This window comes from Maniola jurtina, chromosome 2, assembly GCF_905333055.1.
Source record: "Maniola jurtina chromosome 2, ilManJurt1.1, whole genome shotgun sequence".
NCBI classification, from domain to species: domain Eukaryota; kingdom Metazoa; phylum Arthropoda; class Insecta; order Lepidoptera; family Nymphalidae; genus Maniola; species Maniola jurtina.
Genome location: NC_060030.1, coordinates 4,782,822 through 4,800,162, shown reverse-complemented (window position 1 = coordinate 4,800,162; position 17,341 = coordinate 4,782,822). Strand labels below are relative to the sequence as shown.

At 37.9% G+C, this 17,341-nt stretch overlaps 1 protein-coding gene across 1 annotated transcript; it reads right to left on the bottom strand.

Moving 5' to 3' along the window:
• Positions 1–1,966: 1,966 nt before the first annotated feature.
• On the bottom strand, positions 1,967–17,330 carry LOC123877625 (exosome RNA helicase MTR4). Its single transcript, XM_045924453.1, has 18 exons — positions 17,107–17,330; positions 16,596–16,718; positions 16,195–16,437; positions 12,019–12,193; positions 11,055–11,166; positions 10,488–10,690; positions 9,823–10,063; positions 9,070–9,260; positions 8,548–8,649; positions 7,882–8,055; positions 7,321–7,423; positions 6,751–6,923; positions 5,948–6,139; positions 4,993–5,234; positions 3,975–4,211; positions 3,564–3,726; positions 2,959–3,121; positions 1,967–2,160 (listed from the first exon to the last, which is right to left on the bottom strand). The coding sequence occupies exons 1-18, from the start codon at positions 17,202–17,204 to the stop codon at positions 2,003–2,005; spliced, it is 3,093 nt and encodes a 1,030-aa protein (XP_045780409.1). The 5' UTR covers positions 17,205–17,330; the 3' UTR covers positions 1,967–2,002.
• Between the last annotated feature and the right edge of the window lie 11 nt (positions 17,331–17,341).

Below are 17,341 nucleotides of genomic sequence, written 5' to 3'. Positions count from 1 at the left end.
CACAAGGTGTTTTTGAGTCTAAACTTGAGATATGAAAGTTGTAATTCTCATATTTTGTATGAATGATTAGCAACTTATACAAGCCAGCCTACTTATGAGTCTACATTTTCGAGGTTACATTTTTCAGCAGTCAATTGGCAGCCGTAAAATTCAGAAAATTGTACCTTGTTCCAACGGTTTATAGCTTTATAATAATAATATGTAGATCTACTCTCAGGATACAATTCGGTGGTTACTATACCATTGCAATACCTACGATCCGAATTCGACAAACAGCAAAGATCAATATTTTCTTAGGTTAAGTGAGAACCGTTACTAATATCTACGTAATACTTACGTGCATTTCAATTTTCTACGCATAATAACACAGTTAAATACAAGTGTAAATTAAAAATTTATAACACCCCCGACGATCCAAAGTATCTGAGTTTTCCAAAACATCATTTTTAAATAAATAATTATGTATTTAGGCAACGTCCATCTTGACAGCTTGACATTTGTCTATTGACATAATATTATGAAACTAACGGTTATCTAACCTTCTTTTCTACAAGAAAACTAGAAAAGAGCTGATAACTCTTAAACGGCTGAACCAATTTTTTTAGATTATAGCTAAGAACACTCTCGATCAAGCCACCTTTCAAACAAAAAAAACTAAATTAAAATCGGTTCATTCGTTTAGGCGCTACGATGCCACAGACAGATACACAGATACACAGATACACAGATACACAGATACACAGATACACAGACACACAGATACACAGATACACACGTCAAACTTATAACACCCCTCTTTTTTGGTCGGGGGTTAAAAACGTGTAAGAGGAACGTGGTAGAGTTCCTGTGCAGGAAAAGTCTTAAACGCAAAATGGCAAAAAAACACCTTTTCCTGTTAGCGAGGCAGCATATTTCACAATACATATGCGTAACACTATATTGCCTTATAATTAATAAATTACCAAAAAAATATCATCGTTATACAATATACAAGACTCCTTTTCTTCTTTCATTATCTGAACTTAATATAATTTTCTATTGTCAACTAGCCCTTTTAAAATGAAGGGAGGTCCCCTTAGTTACTATTTTAAGATACGTATTTGCAATTAATTTTATGTAAGGAACAGTGATTTCTAAATTTACGCCACGTTCAATTCATATCAGCGTATGTACAATTTTTTACAAGATATAAATAAGTGTTTATTTCATACGAATCTCGTTTTGAATCACTCTATAATCATCCCAAGGTAACGCTTTTTAGGAATTAGATGGTACTCGAAATTTTAAAACTTGTGAGAGGCAAATTTTGATGTCGCTGTTTTCGAATTATCTTTTCTTATTAATTAGTTAATTACTTATTATAAACGATATAGTTGTTGTGTATTTGGGCACGGCCGACTGTGAACATGGTTCTCTAGTGTAATTCTAGTATAATACTGTTTCTTTTTGTTACTTGCCAGTTCATGCTATAGATAAACACTAAACAGTAATTACAATAATAAAGTTCTCTTATAACATTGTGGAAAATATTTTTTTAAGTCTCTTTCTCCTTGCTTTAAATAATTGCCCTTATCTTATTTTCCTTATATTTCTTCATCTTCCCTAGAATTTCCTTTTTGTTAATGAGTCGATGAATAAATTAATCATAAATCCATAACAATTTACCAAAAGGTAAATCCGGTTCGAAGGACCAAAAACAAGTGACCTTTGAGTGATTTGTTATGTTTTCGCTATGAAAAAACATTGTGCGTTAATGCGCACAATTTCATGGGCGGTTGAAAAGTCTTCTATTTTTGAAAAAGTAAAAAAAAACTTAAAATTAAAAACTAAAAGCTTTTAATCTATGCTACTAACTACTGGGTAAATCCGCTATTGAAGATGGCGGCCTCTAAAAAAAAGCGTGTTCTGTTTGGCGGTCATAGATAGGGATGGCGGCAGTAATAGGGATAAATAATACAAACCTTGAAAGATCTAACATAAAAAATTTACTTGATCAAGTAGTTTACATGTAGAGACTAGCAGCGAAGATGATATCTCGTTTCAACATCTTGATCCCTTCGCTGAACTTGTTCTCAAGGTCCGTGTTGCCGATGTTCTTAGCGGCCTGACACAGCTGCCGCAATACTTCCTCCAAGCGACGCATGCATCGGATTATTGAACCTAGGACAACGTTAAAGACTTATAAATTACTAGCTTGAAGTGCTCTGAAGAGCTATTTGACCTCATTCCACCCTCTTTCATCCTAACATCAGGTGAATCGCCTGCTTGTTTGCTCGCTATTTTTATTTTTAAAAAAAAGCTTATGCCAGCGATTTCGTCCGCGTGGACTACACGAATTTCAACCTCCATTTTATCCCCTTAAGAGTTGAATTTTCAAAAAATGTCTACATCATATAGCTATCTTCATGCCAAGTCCGGTCCGTCCAGCAGTTTAAGATGAACTTTAGTAGATCAGTCAGTCAATCACCGTTTTCTTTTGTATATTTAGACTAGCTGACGTCTGCGATTAGTCCGCATAGATTTAGGGCCACAACATAAGACTGCGATGCGGCACCGCATCGTCAGAATCTGCGAGCTCACACAACGCTTCACAAAAACTTGCGAATCAATTCACATCGCGCAATTTTCACATGGCAAAATAAAAGGCAACATGCCTTTTGTTATCCATGATACTGGAGAAATCCTCCATAACAAAAAATGCCGTTTTTGAAAATCCCGTGAGAACTCCTTGATTTTACAGTTTAAAAGTATCCTATACCAGTCTCCAGGATGCAAGCTGTCATATTTTGACAACATCGGATCAGCGGCGAAAAGCTAATGAACAGACAGTGTCTTTTGCTTTTATATTTGTCTGGATGGGTTGATAGATCTCTACTATGCAATCTACTAATCAACTACGATTCGGTTAAAACTAAGCATTTGTTTACACCACTAAGATTTGTAGGGTCTTAAACTTACCTTCAAAGACGTCAGTCATTTTACAAATTTGCAAGAAGCTGGCTCCCTTAGCCCACGACAGCACCACGTCCATCAGCGTACACTTGAACTTGCCCACGTAATCGTCCTCATCTAGGTCCATTTTGGCGTCGATCGACACTTTGGCAATGCGGCGCGCGTATTCCTGCAAAGTGCGAAGTAATATTAAGGTTCTACAGGGTTGAGTAGACAATTCAAGGCTTTTTCTAGCTAGAACGCGAAAGTTTTTAACTCCATTCCGTCTTGACTACAGTCCCTGCAACTGGGTCGAAATATCGACACTTCCAAAATCGTATACATATATCGTGGTCCGTACCCCTTGTATGACTACCGATATTAGCGGACATAAGTGATGATGTCCGTGTTCGAGTTTCAATTACCAAGAATTACCAAGGAATTTTAAAACCCCAAATCTACGCGTACGAAGTCATAAGCATCGATCAAGTAGTACAGTACATTAGTATAGTACATTATAATTCAATAATTGACGATCAAAAGGCGTACAGTGGTACTTATTTTGAATTTTGGCTTCAACTGTGATTTTGTCTAAGCGAAGTAGTACATTATTACAACGAAGTAATCCATACCTGCAGTTGCCTCAAGACGCCTTTCAGTTCGTCCCCGGTGGCGGAGGCCTGGCTGGAGTTCTCGTCGCACACGAAGCAGCTGACGAGCGCCGCGCTCTGCTCCGGGCTCAGAGAGTTGAACACGCCGTTGAAGATCAGCTCCGTTAGCAGTAACTCGTCCGCACTGGTCATTGGAAACGTTTCATTAACCATTCAACCCTCCTTTTTCAACAACTGCACCGCACGCCACCGTAAGCAATTTCCCCCTCACCACCTGGGCGCCTAGTGCACTTCGACCGTTTTTTTTCCGAGTGATATATACCAATACGATTGCATAATTCCTCGATTTATTTAAATATCAAACTAAACTTTAATATCTACACGCGAACTTACTTGCCAAGAATTGAATAAGGTAACATTTCTTAAACTTACCTACTCAACTCACAAGCTATTCTGCCTTTTAGTTCTATGACATCAGCTAATGTACAGTATCCTAATCGACGTAGAACACGTTTTCTTTTCTTCAACTCTTCCATCTGCAGTATGCTTTTCGCTTTCTTCAGTTCGGACTTAAGTTGGGATAGTTCTTCGTATATTTCCTGTTTCTTATCGTATGCGGCTGTTAGTGCGCCGCGGTTTTTGTCTTTATGTAAAGGATGGGCGTATAATCTAAAACACGTAATAAAAGGGACTACAATCAAGAATTTATGGGATGAAATAATTCGATAAATGCTTCCCGTTCCCTTCTTTCTACTAGTTTTTTAAATAAAAATCATTGAGGAGCTGTGAATGAAAGGACATTGTTCTGCCTCCATACAAAATGCCAATGAAAATGCTTCATTGTATAAAGTTAAAACCATCAAAATTCAAAACTCAAAGTAGCAATTGACTATGAGATTTGATTGTTTTCTGTCATTAAAGCCCACAATGAGCTGATAACTGAACAACATAGAGTAAAGAATACAAACACGATTGTGTTCCATCTCACTCGAACGCTAACATAAGCCGTATTTGTTTCTCGCTCACAACCAGCCCTTTCTCCTGTTGCACTTAGCGCTTTAACCTACTTGAGCTCTTATCTTTTACCATAGGGATCAAGCGCTGAAAGCGATGATTGGATAACGGTGAACGGAAACGTAGGGAATCAATTAAACATCTATTTAATTATTTTTATTAAATATTCTGAAGTGTCCGTGAAATTCTAATATTTGGAATAAAGGTTTTAAATTATGCGAAGAATTATTGTATATGTCAAATGAATGTTGATTCTTAGGCGAATTATGACAATATCCTTTTTAGATATACCACAAAGCATTGTGACTGCAGGGGGTGTTACTAACTTGAGTCGCGAGGTCACCTTGCCATTGAGGTATGGTATTGAGAGCCATCAGTGTTATATATGTAATGTGGAATATTTCTGTAAGTTTATTTAAATCTAAAAATTTCTTACCTCTCTTCTAAAACTTTTATTCTATCAACACACTCCTTGAACACTGAATCCTCAATTTTCATGTCCTTAATAGGATTTAGCAACGGAGGTCCTTCGGGGAATCGCTTCTTTACCTCCCCTATGGTTTTGAGCACGGATTTGCGATTGTCCGCCGGTCGCAGATCCTTAGGATAGTAGACTCGAAGGGAACTTATCTGGTATATAAGGGTGTGAAGGACTGGTACTACTTCTACATCGCCTGCCTAAAAACAGAAATAATTACATCCTTCTTAGGCTCAAGGATTTGCAATCGAGTCAAAGCGAAGCGATTTTTCAAAGTAAACTGAACTTAATCTCCACTCTGTAATGTTCAAAGCATTAAGACGCAAAGGAAATTTTTCCTTCCAAATTAAACACATTAAAAAACAATATGGATGCTAGACTATAATATTGTCAGTTACATATTGATGCGAGATTAATGAAAATCGCTTGTTCTATTCAACTTAGTTTGCTGAATCGATCAACATTTGTCTTGATCGGAATTTCCAAAGAATCGAAGATATCAGCTGTTAATCTTTACTAATTTTATGAATGCGAAAGTGTGTCTACCCTTACCTGGCCGCTTAACCGATTCTGACGAAATTTGGTCTGGTTTTCCATTTAGATATTGGACACATAAGCTACTTTTCATTCCTGAAAATCTCGCGAGTTATTAAATCAAACCTAAATCTACTTGGACGAAATCGCGGGCGACATTTAGTCAATCAATCAATCAGCTTGTTTGCATCTACTACTGGGCATACGGCTTCCCGAGAGCATGCCACCACACACCTTCCTTTTCATCCACTTCCCGCTAATTCCTTAAGTTGGAGGTTGTCCCACACTCTGCTCCAGGGCTCATAGGTTCTGTGACATGGTCTGCTCATTGCCACTGCAGCTTACTAATCATCTAATACCAATATTAAATGGTCCTCACCTCTCCCGGCGGGCAAGGTGCGTTGGGGTCAGCGTCGTCTGGTTTGGATTTCTTGACATGGAGCAGTATATCGACGATGATGACCGTGTCTGCTGTGAGCGGGTTTTCGTTCTGCCCCCTTTTTCCTTTGCCAGTTTTGTGCCTAAAATTCACGATTATGCCCCAGTCGTACTCGTACTTTTCTGTTTTAACCTGAGGGTAACGTTTCTAATTATGTAAATAAATAATGATACTGAAAAATTAAATCTTACGGCCTAAGATCGAACACAGTAAGTCTGACATAGTGTATCCAGATTTGACTGTAGACTATATTTACGTATAACTCACAGGCGCACAAATGTAAAGCATGCTCGTAGGTGTCGTTTTGATCAAAAGTGCATAAACATCGCGCCAATATTCATGTAGTCTGTGCCGCTACGCGCATGCGTGCCACTTCACAAGCGTACGAATTTGTCTTCATTGTTTAAAAAACCGGTCAAGTGTGAGTCGGACTCGAACACTAAAGGTTCCGTACCATCGTATAAGATTATGTACTTTTAAATTTATTATTTATATAGCAGCCATTTTAATTTTTTTATTATATTTTGTTTTTATAGCGGAAAGTATTACACATTCTGTAAAATTTTCAACACCCTACCTATTACAGATCATGAGATACAGCTCGATGACAGACAGACAGATGGACTGACAGTCATGTCTGCCGGAGGCTTAGTAATAGGGCCCCGTTGGCACCCTTCGGGTACGAAACCCTGAAAATGAATGTTGCGCCTAACTGGACTTTTATAATAACTTTGGCAATATACCTTGACAAGTCGGCCCGGCTGTAGGAACGGCTTCAAGTACTCCAGCCGCGTGATGAAGGCGCGGAACTGCGCGCCCAGCAGGTCGAGCTGCGAACGCACGTTGCAGTACGAAGCGATCGAGTGCTCCTGCTCTATTGTGAGCGCGTCGTATTCCTTCTGCTTCGCCTTTACCTCTGTGAATGATTATAAATCTTTTAAGGAAGGTGTACACTATTCACTATCCACAGAGAGGAATTAGTGTATGGCTCTTTCTGTTACGAAATCCCATACAAAGACAAAAAAGTCAGTGGGCATTAACCATTTCGAGTGACAGATCAATCACAAACGAACCTATGTTTTCCGTACTACTCCATTATTTGGTAAACTATTTTGACGATTCAAAAGCACTTGTAAAAGTTTACTTGAATAAAAATATATTCTATTCTATTATTGACGTATAACATATATACCTATGTTTTCAAAAATCATTCAAAATTCAATTCGAAAATATAAGTTCTTTTGTGATCGGTTGGCCACGCAAAATTCTATTAGTTAAATCGGGTACCAAATAGATAAAAATAATATTCTTACTGTCTATAAGATCTGGGATGGCCGCTTGGTTTTGGAACTGGAAGAAACTTCTTTCCAACATGTATTCTGGATTGATTTCCTCAACTCGCAACAAATTTAGAACCTATTGGACAAAAATAATGTATCAAATACCAAAGCTTTGGTGCAACTTTTCAACTAAGAGTTTTTGTCAGAATTTAAAAAAAAATGGCGAAAAATGAAAAGTAAGGAGCTGGTGAACAAAATGGTGTTATTGCAGTTCTGAACTTTATCTGGATGGTTTTGGCTCACTGCATACAAATCTGAATTTATTTCCAAGCAAAGCAGCCTAAAACAACACAGTGTACACAGTGTTTTAGGCTGAGATCTATAGAGTCGCACTTGGACTTTGCTCAAATTTGAGACACCCTTACAACACAGTGACAGACAGACAGACCCTTAAAACACAGCGACAGACAGAGACAGCGTTATACCGCTGGCATAAATCTGTCTCGTTTTAACTGACACTTAAGTCTAAGCAAAATCAAGTGCGCTCTATGGATTTCAACCTTATTGTTTGTATGGTGTAGACAACAGACTAACCATGTTATAAGTGAGATGGAAGGCGGAGTTGATGGGGTCGGCCTTGCCTTGCACCATCTCCTTGACGACGCTGGGGGTCACCTTCTGGTCGATCATCAGTATCACGATGCCCTTGTCGTCCAGCCCGCGACGACCCGCGCGTCCCGACATCTGGATGTACTCCCCCGAGGTTATCTATAAAAATTCACCAGATATTACAAAACAGGTCAAATGCGAGTCAGACTAGCGCACCGAGGGTTCTGTACTCAGGTATGTTTTTGACATTTTGCACTATAAGTAAATCAAAAACTATTATGCATAACAATAATTAAAAATCTGTTTTAGAATGTACAGGTAAAGCCCTTTCATATGATACCCCACTTAGTATAGTTATCTTACTTTGAAATTGTTTTTTTAAATTAAAAACAATTTATTTGTTTATTCATGAACATATTTTAATTATTTTTTTGGGATGTAACCACAAATTCACGGTTTTCGGATTTTTTCCTTTACTTGTGCTATAGGACCAAACTTCATGGTTTTGACAGACACGACCGACAGACAGACAGACAACAAAGTGATCCTAAAGGAACTTTTGAGGTACGGAACCCTAAAAATTACCCAGGTGAAAAAACGGTAATAAAAATTAGGATTCAATAATAATTTACACATATGCGCCATACTCACAAAGCGGAAGTCTTTTCCATCAAACTTTTGACAGTTAGTGAAGACCACTGTCCTGGCAGGCATGTTGAGGCCCATAGCGAATGTTTCAGTCGCGAAAAGCGCCTGAAACAAAACGAATTCTGACGTAATATTATTCGATAATATAATAAAAATGCAAAATAATTCAAAAACAAAATATCAGTGAATTCAGATTTAAATAACTCTAAAGTAAAAATCAATTATTTTTCAGAAAAAAATGAATTCACTTTAGAATCTGTGCACCAAACATGTATATTACATTAATATTATAAGGGCGAAAGTTTGTGTGTATGCGTGTGTATGTTTGTTACTCTTTCACGCAAAAACTACTGGACGGATTTGGCTGAAATTTAGAATGGAAATACATTAGAACCCTGGATTAACACACAGGCTACTTTATATCCCGGAAAACTAAAAAGTTCCCACGGGATTTTAAAAAACCTATATCCACGCGAACGAAGTCGCGGGCATCAGCTAGTAGTAGTATTTCATAAAAAAAGATACCTTGATAAGTCCCAAGCCGAACAATATTTCAATAGTCTCCTTCAATATGGGCAGTAATCCGCCATGATGTATGCCAATACCGCGTCTCAATAACGGAATGACATTTTCTACTTGGGGTAGCTTGCGGTCTTCCTCGGATAACACATCCATAGCGTTGTTGAATACTTCATCCACTAGCTTCTTTTCCTCAACTGTTTAAAAAAGAGGTTGCTTTAGATGTCCATGAGACCATGTTTTGGAGCAGTCAAGAGTCATTCAGATATTTGTCATACAAACAGCAGTCATCACATTAACTGTATAATCCATCAGTCACAGCAGTGATTGTAGCAAAAAATTGGCAGCAAAACCTGTTGTATAAGCTCTAATGGATACCTTTGACAAGGGAATCAAATGATCTTGAAATCTAATCATATTCTGACTAAGACTAAGTGAGAATAGTCGATACTAGAATTAATTTCTTAACTGGACCCTTTCAAGTAAAGATTTTTATATGAACCTGTGAGGATGACACTGCCATTGTCGCATATAAAATACCATAAGCCTACGTTCTCGTATTAGTTTACAAATTGCGAAAAACGCAATTAAATTTGAATTTCGCGGGCAGGCCCGTCTCATGCCCCTTAATTTACTTCTATACAATTTTAATCTTTGATGACTTAGAATATAAATCATATCATCCGCCCCTAAGCAAAGATAAATCAATTAATTTTTACACACCCAAAATAATTTCTTTTTACTTCCTAAAAGACTCACTCGTATTAAAGTCCAGTTTGGCCATTTGCATGGCGTACAGCTCACAGTCCTTCTTGCTGAAGCTGAATATGATGACGGGCGCGAAGTTCCTCTCCATGATCATCTTCACGATGTTGAATATGTTAGTGTTGGTGTTGCCGCGCATGCCTCCCTTGCGCCCGCGCTGGTCCCCTTTGCTCGCCTCCCCGGCGTTGCTTAGCACTGCCATAGCGGTGTTGAAGTTGTCCTCTTTGAATTGGCCCTACAAATCATCTTTGCCGTAAGGGTGTATAGTGAAGGGTGTATACCCTCAAATAAAGACAAAGTGATGTGCTGCACATATCGCTTAATCCAGGAGAACCAAAAACGTTTTTTTTGTTGGAATAAGATTAATACATGCGTAAATTTATAATACTTTCATTATGAAAATTGTGACTAACATTTCCAATTTGAGCACAAAAAAATTACATCTGGGAGGAAATATTACACACGCTTTAGAAAGAGATAATCGACAGCTTTGGCTTCATAGAGAGTCCTCTCTTTCTATCTCATGTGATGTTTTGTCGCTGATTTGTCAGTCTCAAAGACAGAGGTCATGGCTCTACGAAGCCGAAGCTGCCAATAATCTCTTTCTAAAGTTCGAGGTGTAATCTTTTCTGTTGGGTACTGTACATGGTTTTACTAACCTTTTCGTCCACAACAAGATGGATACCATCACCGCCGGCGGGGAATATGTAGTGCTGCAGCGGAGTGGGGCGGTACTCCGTGTACACCACGTGGCACGGCTGCGTGTGCAGGCGGCACACCCACTCCGCGAACTGGCGCGCGTTGGGGATGGTGGCCGACAGAAACACGTAGTGCACGTTGTCCGGCAAGAGGATCAGTGTTTCTGAAAACCTTATTTATAGCCTCAATAGCTCAACGGTTAAAGGGAGTGGACTGAAATCCGAAAGGTCAGTGGTTCAAACATTTCAAGTACAACATTTTTAATGATCCTAGAAGTTTTGAATTTTACTAATTTGATAAGCATAATTACTTAGTAAGATTTTAGACACAAGATAGGTTATTCCTACATGTGTAACTAATGCCTTGCTCAATGCTTATTGCTTAGAATAGAAATATGTGGAAAGTATTTATTTTGATGAAGTGTCTTGTATTGCAGTGAACTTGTTTTTAATTCCATTATTCCAAAAAAAAAAAATACTGTTTATTTTAGAAAATTAAAAGTGGTACATAGTTAAAGTTTCCTTTACCTTCCCACACAACTCCTCTCTCCTTGTCTCTCATGTAATGGATCTCATCAAACACAACCCATCCGACTTCCCTCATAATTTCAGAGCCTCTGTATAACATATTCCGCAGAATCTAAAAGCAACAATATCAAAATCAAATCAAAATTATCAAATTAACTATATATACATATTTACTAGAAATATGGAAATGAAAATTAGTAATTAATGTGTATAATATATACATATTTACTATTTAGTGTCAAAAACTTGATCAAGTAAAAGTACCAAGTCAAAAAGAACTCTAACCTTGAACCTGTCCAGTGGGTAATTTATCAATATATTTCTTGGTTGCGACAGGGAAGTGTCTGTGCCTTTGCAATATTGGTTTGTCAATCCTTAGTTACCACAGAGCATGCACACACACACTACCCTGCTCGTCAAGAGTGAATAGGCATCTTCTAGGCAAGCGTGCTCAATCTTGGGCTGCCTGATAATTTGCCAGCAGGTTTCCTTGCAGTCAAGCACATCTATAATTTTTTTTGTGCCTTATCATGAGATCAATATGTGGAGCAGATTGGTTGGAGGACAGCTTGGCGTTGATAAATTAAATAAAATGCATCCCTTCCTGAGTTATTCTGAGCTCTTTTTACCTCTAATGACTGTAATACTTGACAGTCGTTTTCAACAGGCAACAGGTCAATAGGGGTAAAATAACAGCTACAGTATGTCAATTGCAATTACCTTTGGCTGACACTCTGTCACTATTAGTTTATACTTTATATTATGTATTGTTGCAAAAAGAACATCTAAATTATTCAGCCAATCACAACAATTGAGACTGTGTTGCAGAAAGAACATCATAGAATTCAGCCAATCACAACGATTGAGATTGTAGCAATGTGACTATTACAGCACTGTTACAGTCAAACTATACATGCAGAAGTCCTATCTTCACGAGTCAAAAAGTCATGGAAACGTTGATTACCTCTGTAGTCATAATAAGACATGACGCAGATGGATTGATTGTGACATCACCAGTGATGAGACCAACATCGTGGAACTCCTCAGAAAACTCCCGATACTTCTGATTGGAGAGTGCCTTAATTGGTGTAGTGTATATTACCCTCTGCTTGTTCTTTAGCGAAAGTGCTATTGCATATCTGATGAAGACGTTATTATATTAGTAAACATAAGACTATATAATTTATTTCCTCATAATTTATTTCCTTAATTTGTTTTTAAATGCAACATTATTGTTGGAAGATTGAATATAGACCTTTTTAAATTTTTATTGAAGCTAAACTCCAAATTTTTTTTTTCATAAAATAAAAGAATTATTAGAATTCTTGGGGCAGCCTACAGCCCAATAGAACGCGTCCCCAGGTGGCGGATAGGGGCACACCCGCTAGATATCCTAACAAGGGTATCTCAGGGTAGAAGGGAAATAAAATACCTCCCGCGGACCAAAAGGCCGGAAAGCATATTCCGTTATCAAACCACTTTTACAGGCTACTCTGACTTATTCGGAGCTCAGGCTGTAGAAGGAGCTGTACGTTAGGCTGGAACGTACAAAAGTGCGGTGGTGGAGGAACCCTACGGGGTCAACAGTGCGGCACACTGTCTTTCAAAGAGAATTGAATGACACAGCGCTAATTTCGGGCTTATGGGCGGTAAGCTCATTAGAGGCAAAATTAGCAAGGTTGACATCAGAACAGGATGTGACCAAGGTTGCTGGCGGAGGAACGTATTTTAGCAAACGTCAACGGCAGCAACTAGAGGACGTGTTTCGGCTCGCCCACTGTTCACCCACCAACCCGCATCGGACGAGCGTGGAGGGTTATTTGTCCAAACCCCTTTCAAACTTTCACATGAATCACAACAAACAAATTAGGCCCCAAGTACCCGGTAGTTCTGGGGGGAGAGATGCTAATGACAGTAGGCCGACTCCTCCTGGAACTAGGGGCAAGATGAATCTCCGGGTGGGTGGATTTAACTGTCAAACGACCCAAGCGTTTCATATTACGGACACCGATACATTGAATATACTGACCTACAATGCTCGCACCTTACGTACCGAGGAGCGGTTAGTAGAGTTAGAAAACGCTTTGGAAAATGTCAAGTGGGATGTTATTGGTCTCTCAGAAGTAAGACGGGAAGGAGAAAACACTTTTGAAAGAGACCAATCAATATTTTATCATTTTGGAGTAAGTGGAGGCAAACATGGTGTAGGATTTTTAGTTCACAACCGATGGAAGCATAATATCTTAGAATTTGTTGCGCTCTCAGAACGAATAGCTATATTACGACTGCAAATAAATGTTAAACAAATTCTTACAATTATACAAGTTTACGCTCCAACATCCTCTTATTCAGATGCAGAGGTAGAAGATTTTTACGATCAACTCGATAAAGCTTACGACCAACATAAGGGAACTTGGAATCTCATCTTGGGTGATTTCAATGCAAAAATTGGATCTAAGCAAGACAACGATGATGGAAAAACCCTCGGACCTCATGGTTCTGGTTCCAGAAACGACCGAGGAAAACGACTATTACAATTTGCCTTTGGACAAACCCTTAGTATTAGCAACAGTTTCTTCTACAAAAAATCACACCGAAGGTGGACATGGATGTCTCCAGACGGTATTACCAAAAATGAGATCGATTTTTGTCTCTCCTCTAATCAAAATATTATAAAAAATATTGAAGTGCTAAACAATTTTAAATTCAACTCAGATCACAGAATATTACGCGCTACAATAAAATTTAACTCTAAACTCCACAGAATGCGTTTAATTAAAAACTCAATACGACGAATAGACAAGATTTCACTTTTGGCTAATAAAGATAAATTTTGTTTGGAATTAAAAAACAGTTTTAGCTCCCTAGATACTACACTATGCGAAGAAGTAAACCTACAATACAATAACATCATCAATAACTTAAAAATAGCTAGCCAAAAAGTTAAATCTGTTAAGAAAAAAGAAAGAAAACTTTCTCATGAAACCAAAATTTTGATAGATGAGAGACAACAGTTGACTCGAAATACACCTGAGTACGCTTCAAAAGACAAAATAGTCAAAAGGTGTATACGAAAAGACATAAGAAACTCTAATACGAAAATAGTACAAACAGCTCTTGAAAAAAACACTTCCCTTAGGGCCGCCATTCAAGGTATACAGAATAACAAAACTTCTATCAACGCGTTAAAAGATCATAAAGGTTTAAAACAGACAAATAGGTCAAAGATTCTGCATATCAGTACCGAATTTTATAAATCTCTTTATTCCGACTTCAACCATAAATTAATCCCCGTAGATACTATAATAAATCACGATACAAGCTCGATGGACATTGAACCTATTTCAAACTGTGAAGTCCATCGTGCACTCTGTAGTATGAAATATGGTAGGGCCCCCGGAGAAGATGGAATTACTACAGAAGCACTAAGATTAGGTGAGACTGTATTACTTCCACATATAACAAAATTGTTTAATACTATTTTACATTCTGGTAATTTACCTGAACAATTTTGTCACTCAAATATCATTTTACTGCACAAAAAAGGTGACAAAACAGATGTAGGTAATTATCGTCCTATCAGCCTGATATCACATTTATATAAGACATTTATTAAAATAATAGAATATCGAATATCGGGACAGTTAGATAAAAACCAACCTGCTGAACAGGCTGGCTTCCGACGCGGCTTGTCTACCACTGATCATCTCCATACAATAAATCAATTAATTGAAAAACATTTAGAGTTCGACCTTCCACTTTATTTAGCATTCATAGATTACTCAAAGGCATTCGACAGTTTAAAACACTCCAAAATTTTTGAAGCTTTAAATAGCCAAGACATCCCATCCCAATACATTAAAATATTACAGCAAATATATCACAAAAGCACAGCATCCATCAAAATACATTCAACAGGGCCGACTTTCCACATTCAAAAAGGTGTCAAGCAAGGAGATCCACTCTCTCCCAAACTTTTTACTGCAGTTTTAGAGGAGGTGTTCAGGAAATTGGCAGTAAAATGGATGGGAAAGGGTATCGTCATCGGGGAAAAAAGGCTTTCTAACCTTCGGTTTGCAGACGATATAGTCCTTTTTGCTTCGTCAGCGTCCGAGTTGGGGGCTATGATTGCTGAGCTCAACGAGGTAAGCGTCGGGGTCGGACTTGAGATGAATATGTCAAAGACCAAGCTCATGACAAACAGCACAAAGCGTAGGCTAGAAGTAAAGGGTGCGGAGATTGAATATGTCCATGAATACATATACTTAGGCCAAATAGTCTCTTTTCAGGCGAGACAGGATAAAGAAGTTTCGAGACGCACCGAAAACGCCTGGAAGGGTTATTGGGCCATAAAAGATTTAATGAAGGGAAACCTTTCATTAAATCTAAAACGTAGACTCATGGATATGTGCATTCTTCCCATCCTCACATATGGTGCTCAAACTTGGTCTTTGACGGATCATCAAAAGTCCGCACTGAGAGTTTGCCAGCGAGCAATGGAGCGCAGCATCCTTGGAGTAAAGCTGACAGACCATGTTAAAAACAGCATACTGCGCTCCAAGACGCAGATAACGGATGTGGGAGACAAAGCTGCCAGACTAAAATGGAACTGGGCAGGACATGTTATGCGCATGTCCGATGAACTATGGGCAAAGACCACAACACAGTGGATGCCACAAAATTTTAAAAGACGTCGAGGCAGACCGAGGCGTCGCTGGCGAGACGAACTCGATGCCTACAGGTCGGCCTGGCCTCAAATTTCTATAAACAGAGACAGGTGGAAGAAAGAAGGGGAGGCCTTTGCCCAACATTGGGACAGTTCAGGCTAATAATAATAATAAAAAATAAAAGAAAGAAAGGTGTAAATAGTAAACCAATTTTTAAACTTTTAAACAAAATACAATAATTGCTTATGTAAAATGGGCTGTGTCCACAATTATGACATGAATTTTGACTTATTAGAAATACTGAGCTCTCATTAAACTCTACATAATCTAATAATTACTCTAAATACTATTAAAACTTTATTTAAACATCTGTCTTAGACTTTAGTCCACATATGTCCACTAGGTACATGATGTATTATTTACAAAAAATCAGTTCTTAAACTGCATATTATAATCAATTTAAAGTTACTCACTCAGCAACAACAGTCTTCCCTGCAGATGTATGAGCAGATACTAAAACTGACTGTAGATTATCTATACACATAATCGCCTCTTTTTGAAATGGATCCAGGATGAAGCTGTACTGTTTAGCAGGCTCCGTGGTGAGTGGTAAGAGAGGTGAATACTCGAGGTTTGGTGGTACTGCAACTTCATGGGTACAGCCTTCGTGTGTTTCTAGTGTATGTATTACTATTCTTGAGGCTAGGAGATCTAAGCTGGAAAGCAGACAATAAAGCCAAAAATTCACAAAGAGTAGTAAAAGGAGTATGTGTTGGTACAACAAACTATGATGAAACATTCCCACAAGACTCAAAGACTTAAAATATTGATAAGAAAATTGTGTGCCATTAAATTATTGTTTGGTAAAACTTACTTTATATCACTGGTGATTTCTCCGATATCTTCATCATCCTGTTTAACTTTTTTTGAGGTATCTGCATATATTACTTCTTCATGTGGACGCTTTTTGCTTATCAAGGCTGACTTCTCTGGCACCCTGCACAATTTCGGCATAAGTATATACATAACTAAGTATACTTATGCTTACTTAGTTATTAACCTAAATTAATAACAAGTGGAACTTTATAAATAAAATTAGAGTTCCTCGTGTCTATTAAATACTGATAAGTATTTCAAAATATTATCGGAAAACAAAGTTACAAAAGCGCATTGACAAATTAGAGCATAATCTTGAACCTCTTGAATCCTAGACAGGTGTGCAGGAGGTCCTGTTGGAGTGTAAAGCTCAGTTTTATAACAACCAAGTAATAGTTAGGTAGGTTAATATACCCACATTTTTAGCTATTACCTATAGTAATAGCTAAAAATGTGGGTATATTATGCATTATTGGGAAAATTTCTCACAGGTTAAGTTAGCAACTTACGAAGATTCCTCTACACTCTTGATGTTGGGTAGCTGAATAGAAGATTCATTTTGCGTCGGTTCATCAAAGCAATCAAATAAACTATTGATATCTGCCATCTTCTGATCAATAAAGACAAGAAATTAATAATAAATCACTTAGTTATTTCCCAAATTCCAACACATTTTTTTTAAACTGAGTAATGAATGAATGAATTGAGGTCTGTCTTTCTGTCAAGAGCACAGACCACAGATTC

Excerpts from the sequence above, each read along its gene's own strand:
- LOC123877625 (XM_045924453.1), bottom strand. The coding sequence starts at position 17,204 with ATGGCAGATATCAATAGTTTATTTGATTGCTTTGATGAACCGACGCAA. Across the intron at positions 12,194-16,194 it reads GGGAAGACTGTTGTTGCTGA|ATATGCAATAGCACTTTCGC; the intron begins GTGAGTAACTTT and ends CGTCTTCATCAG. Across the intron at positions 3,122-3,563 it reads GCGTCTTGAGGCAACTGCAG|GAATACGCGCGCCGCATTGC; the intron begins GTATGGATTACT and ends CGCACTTTGCAG.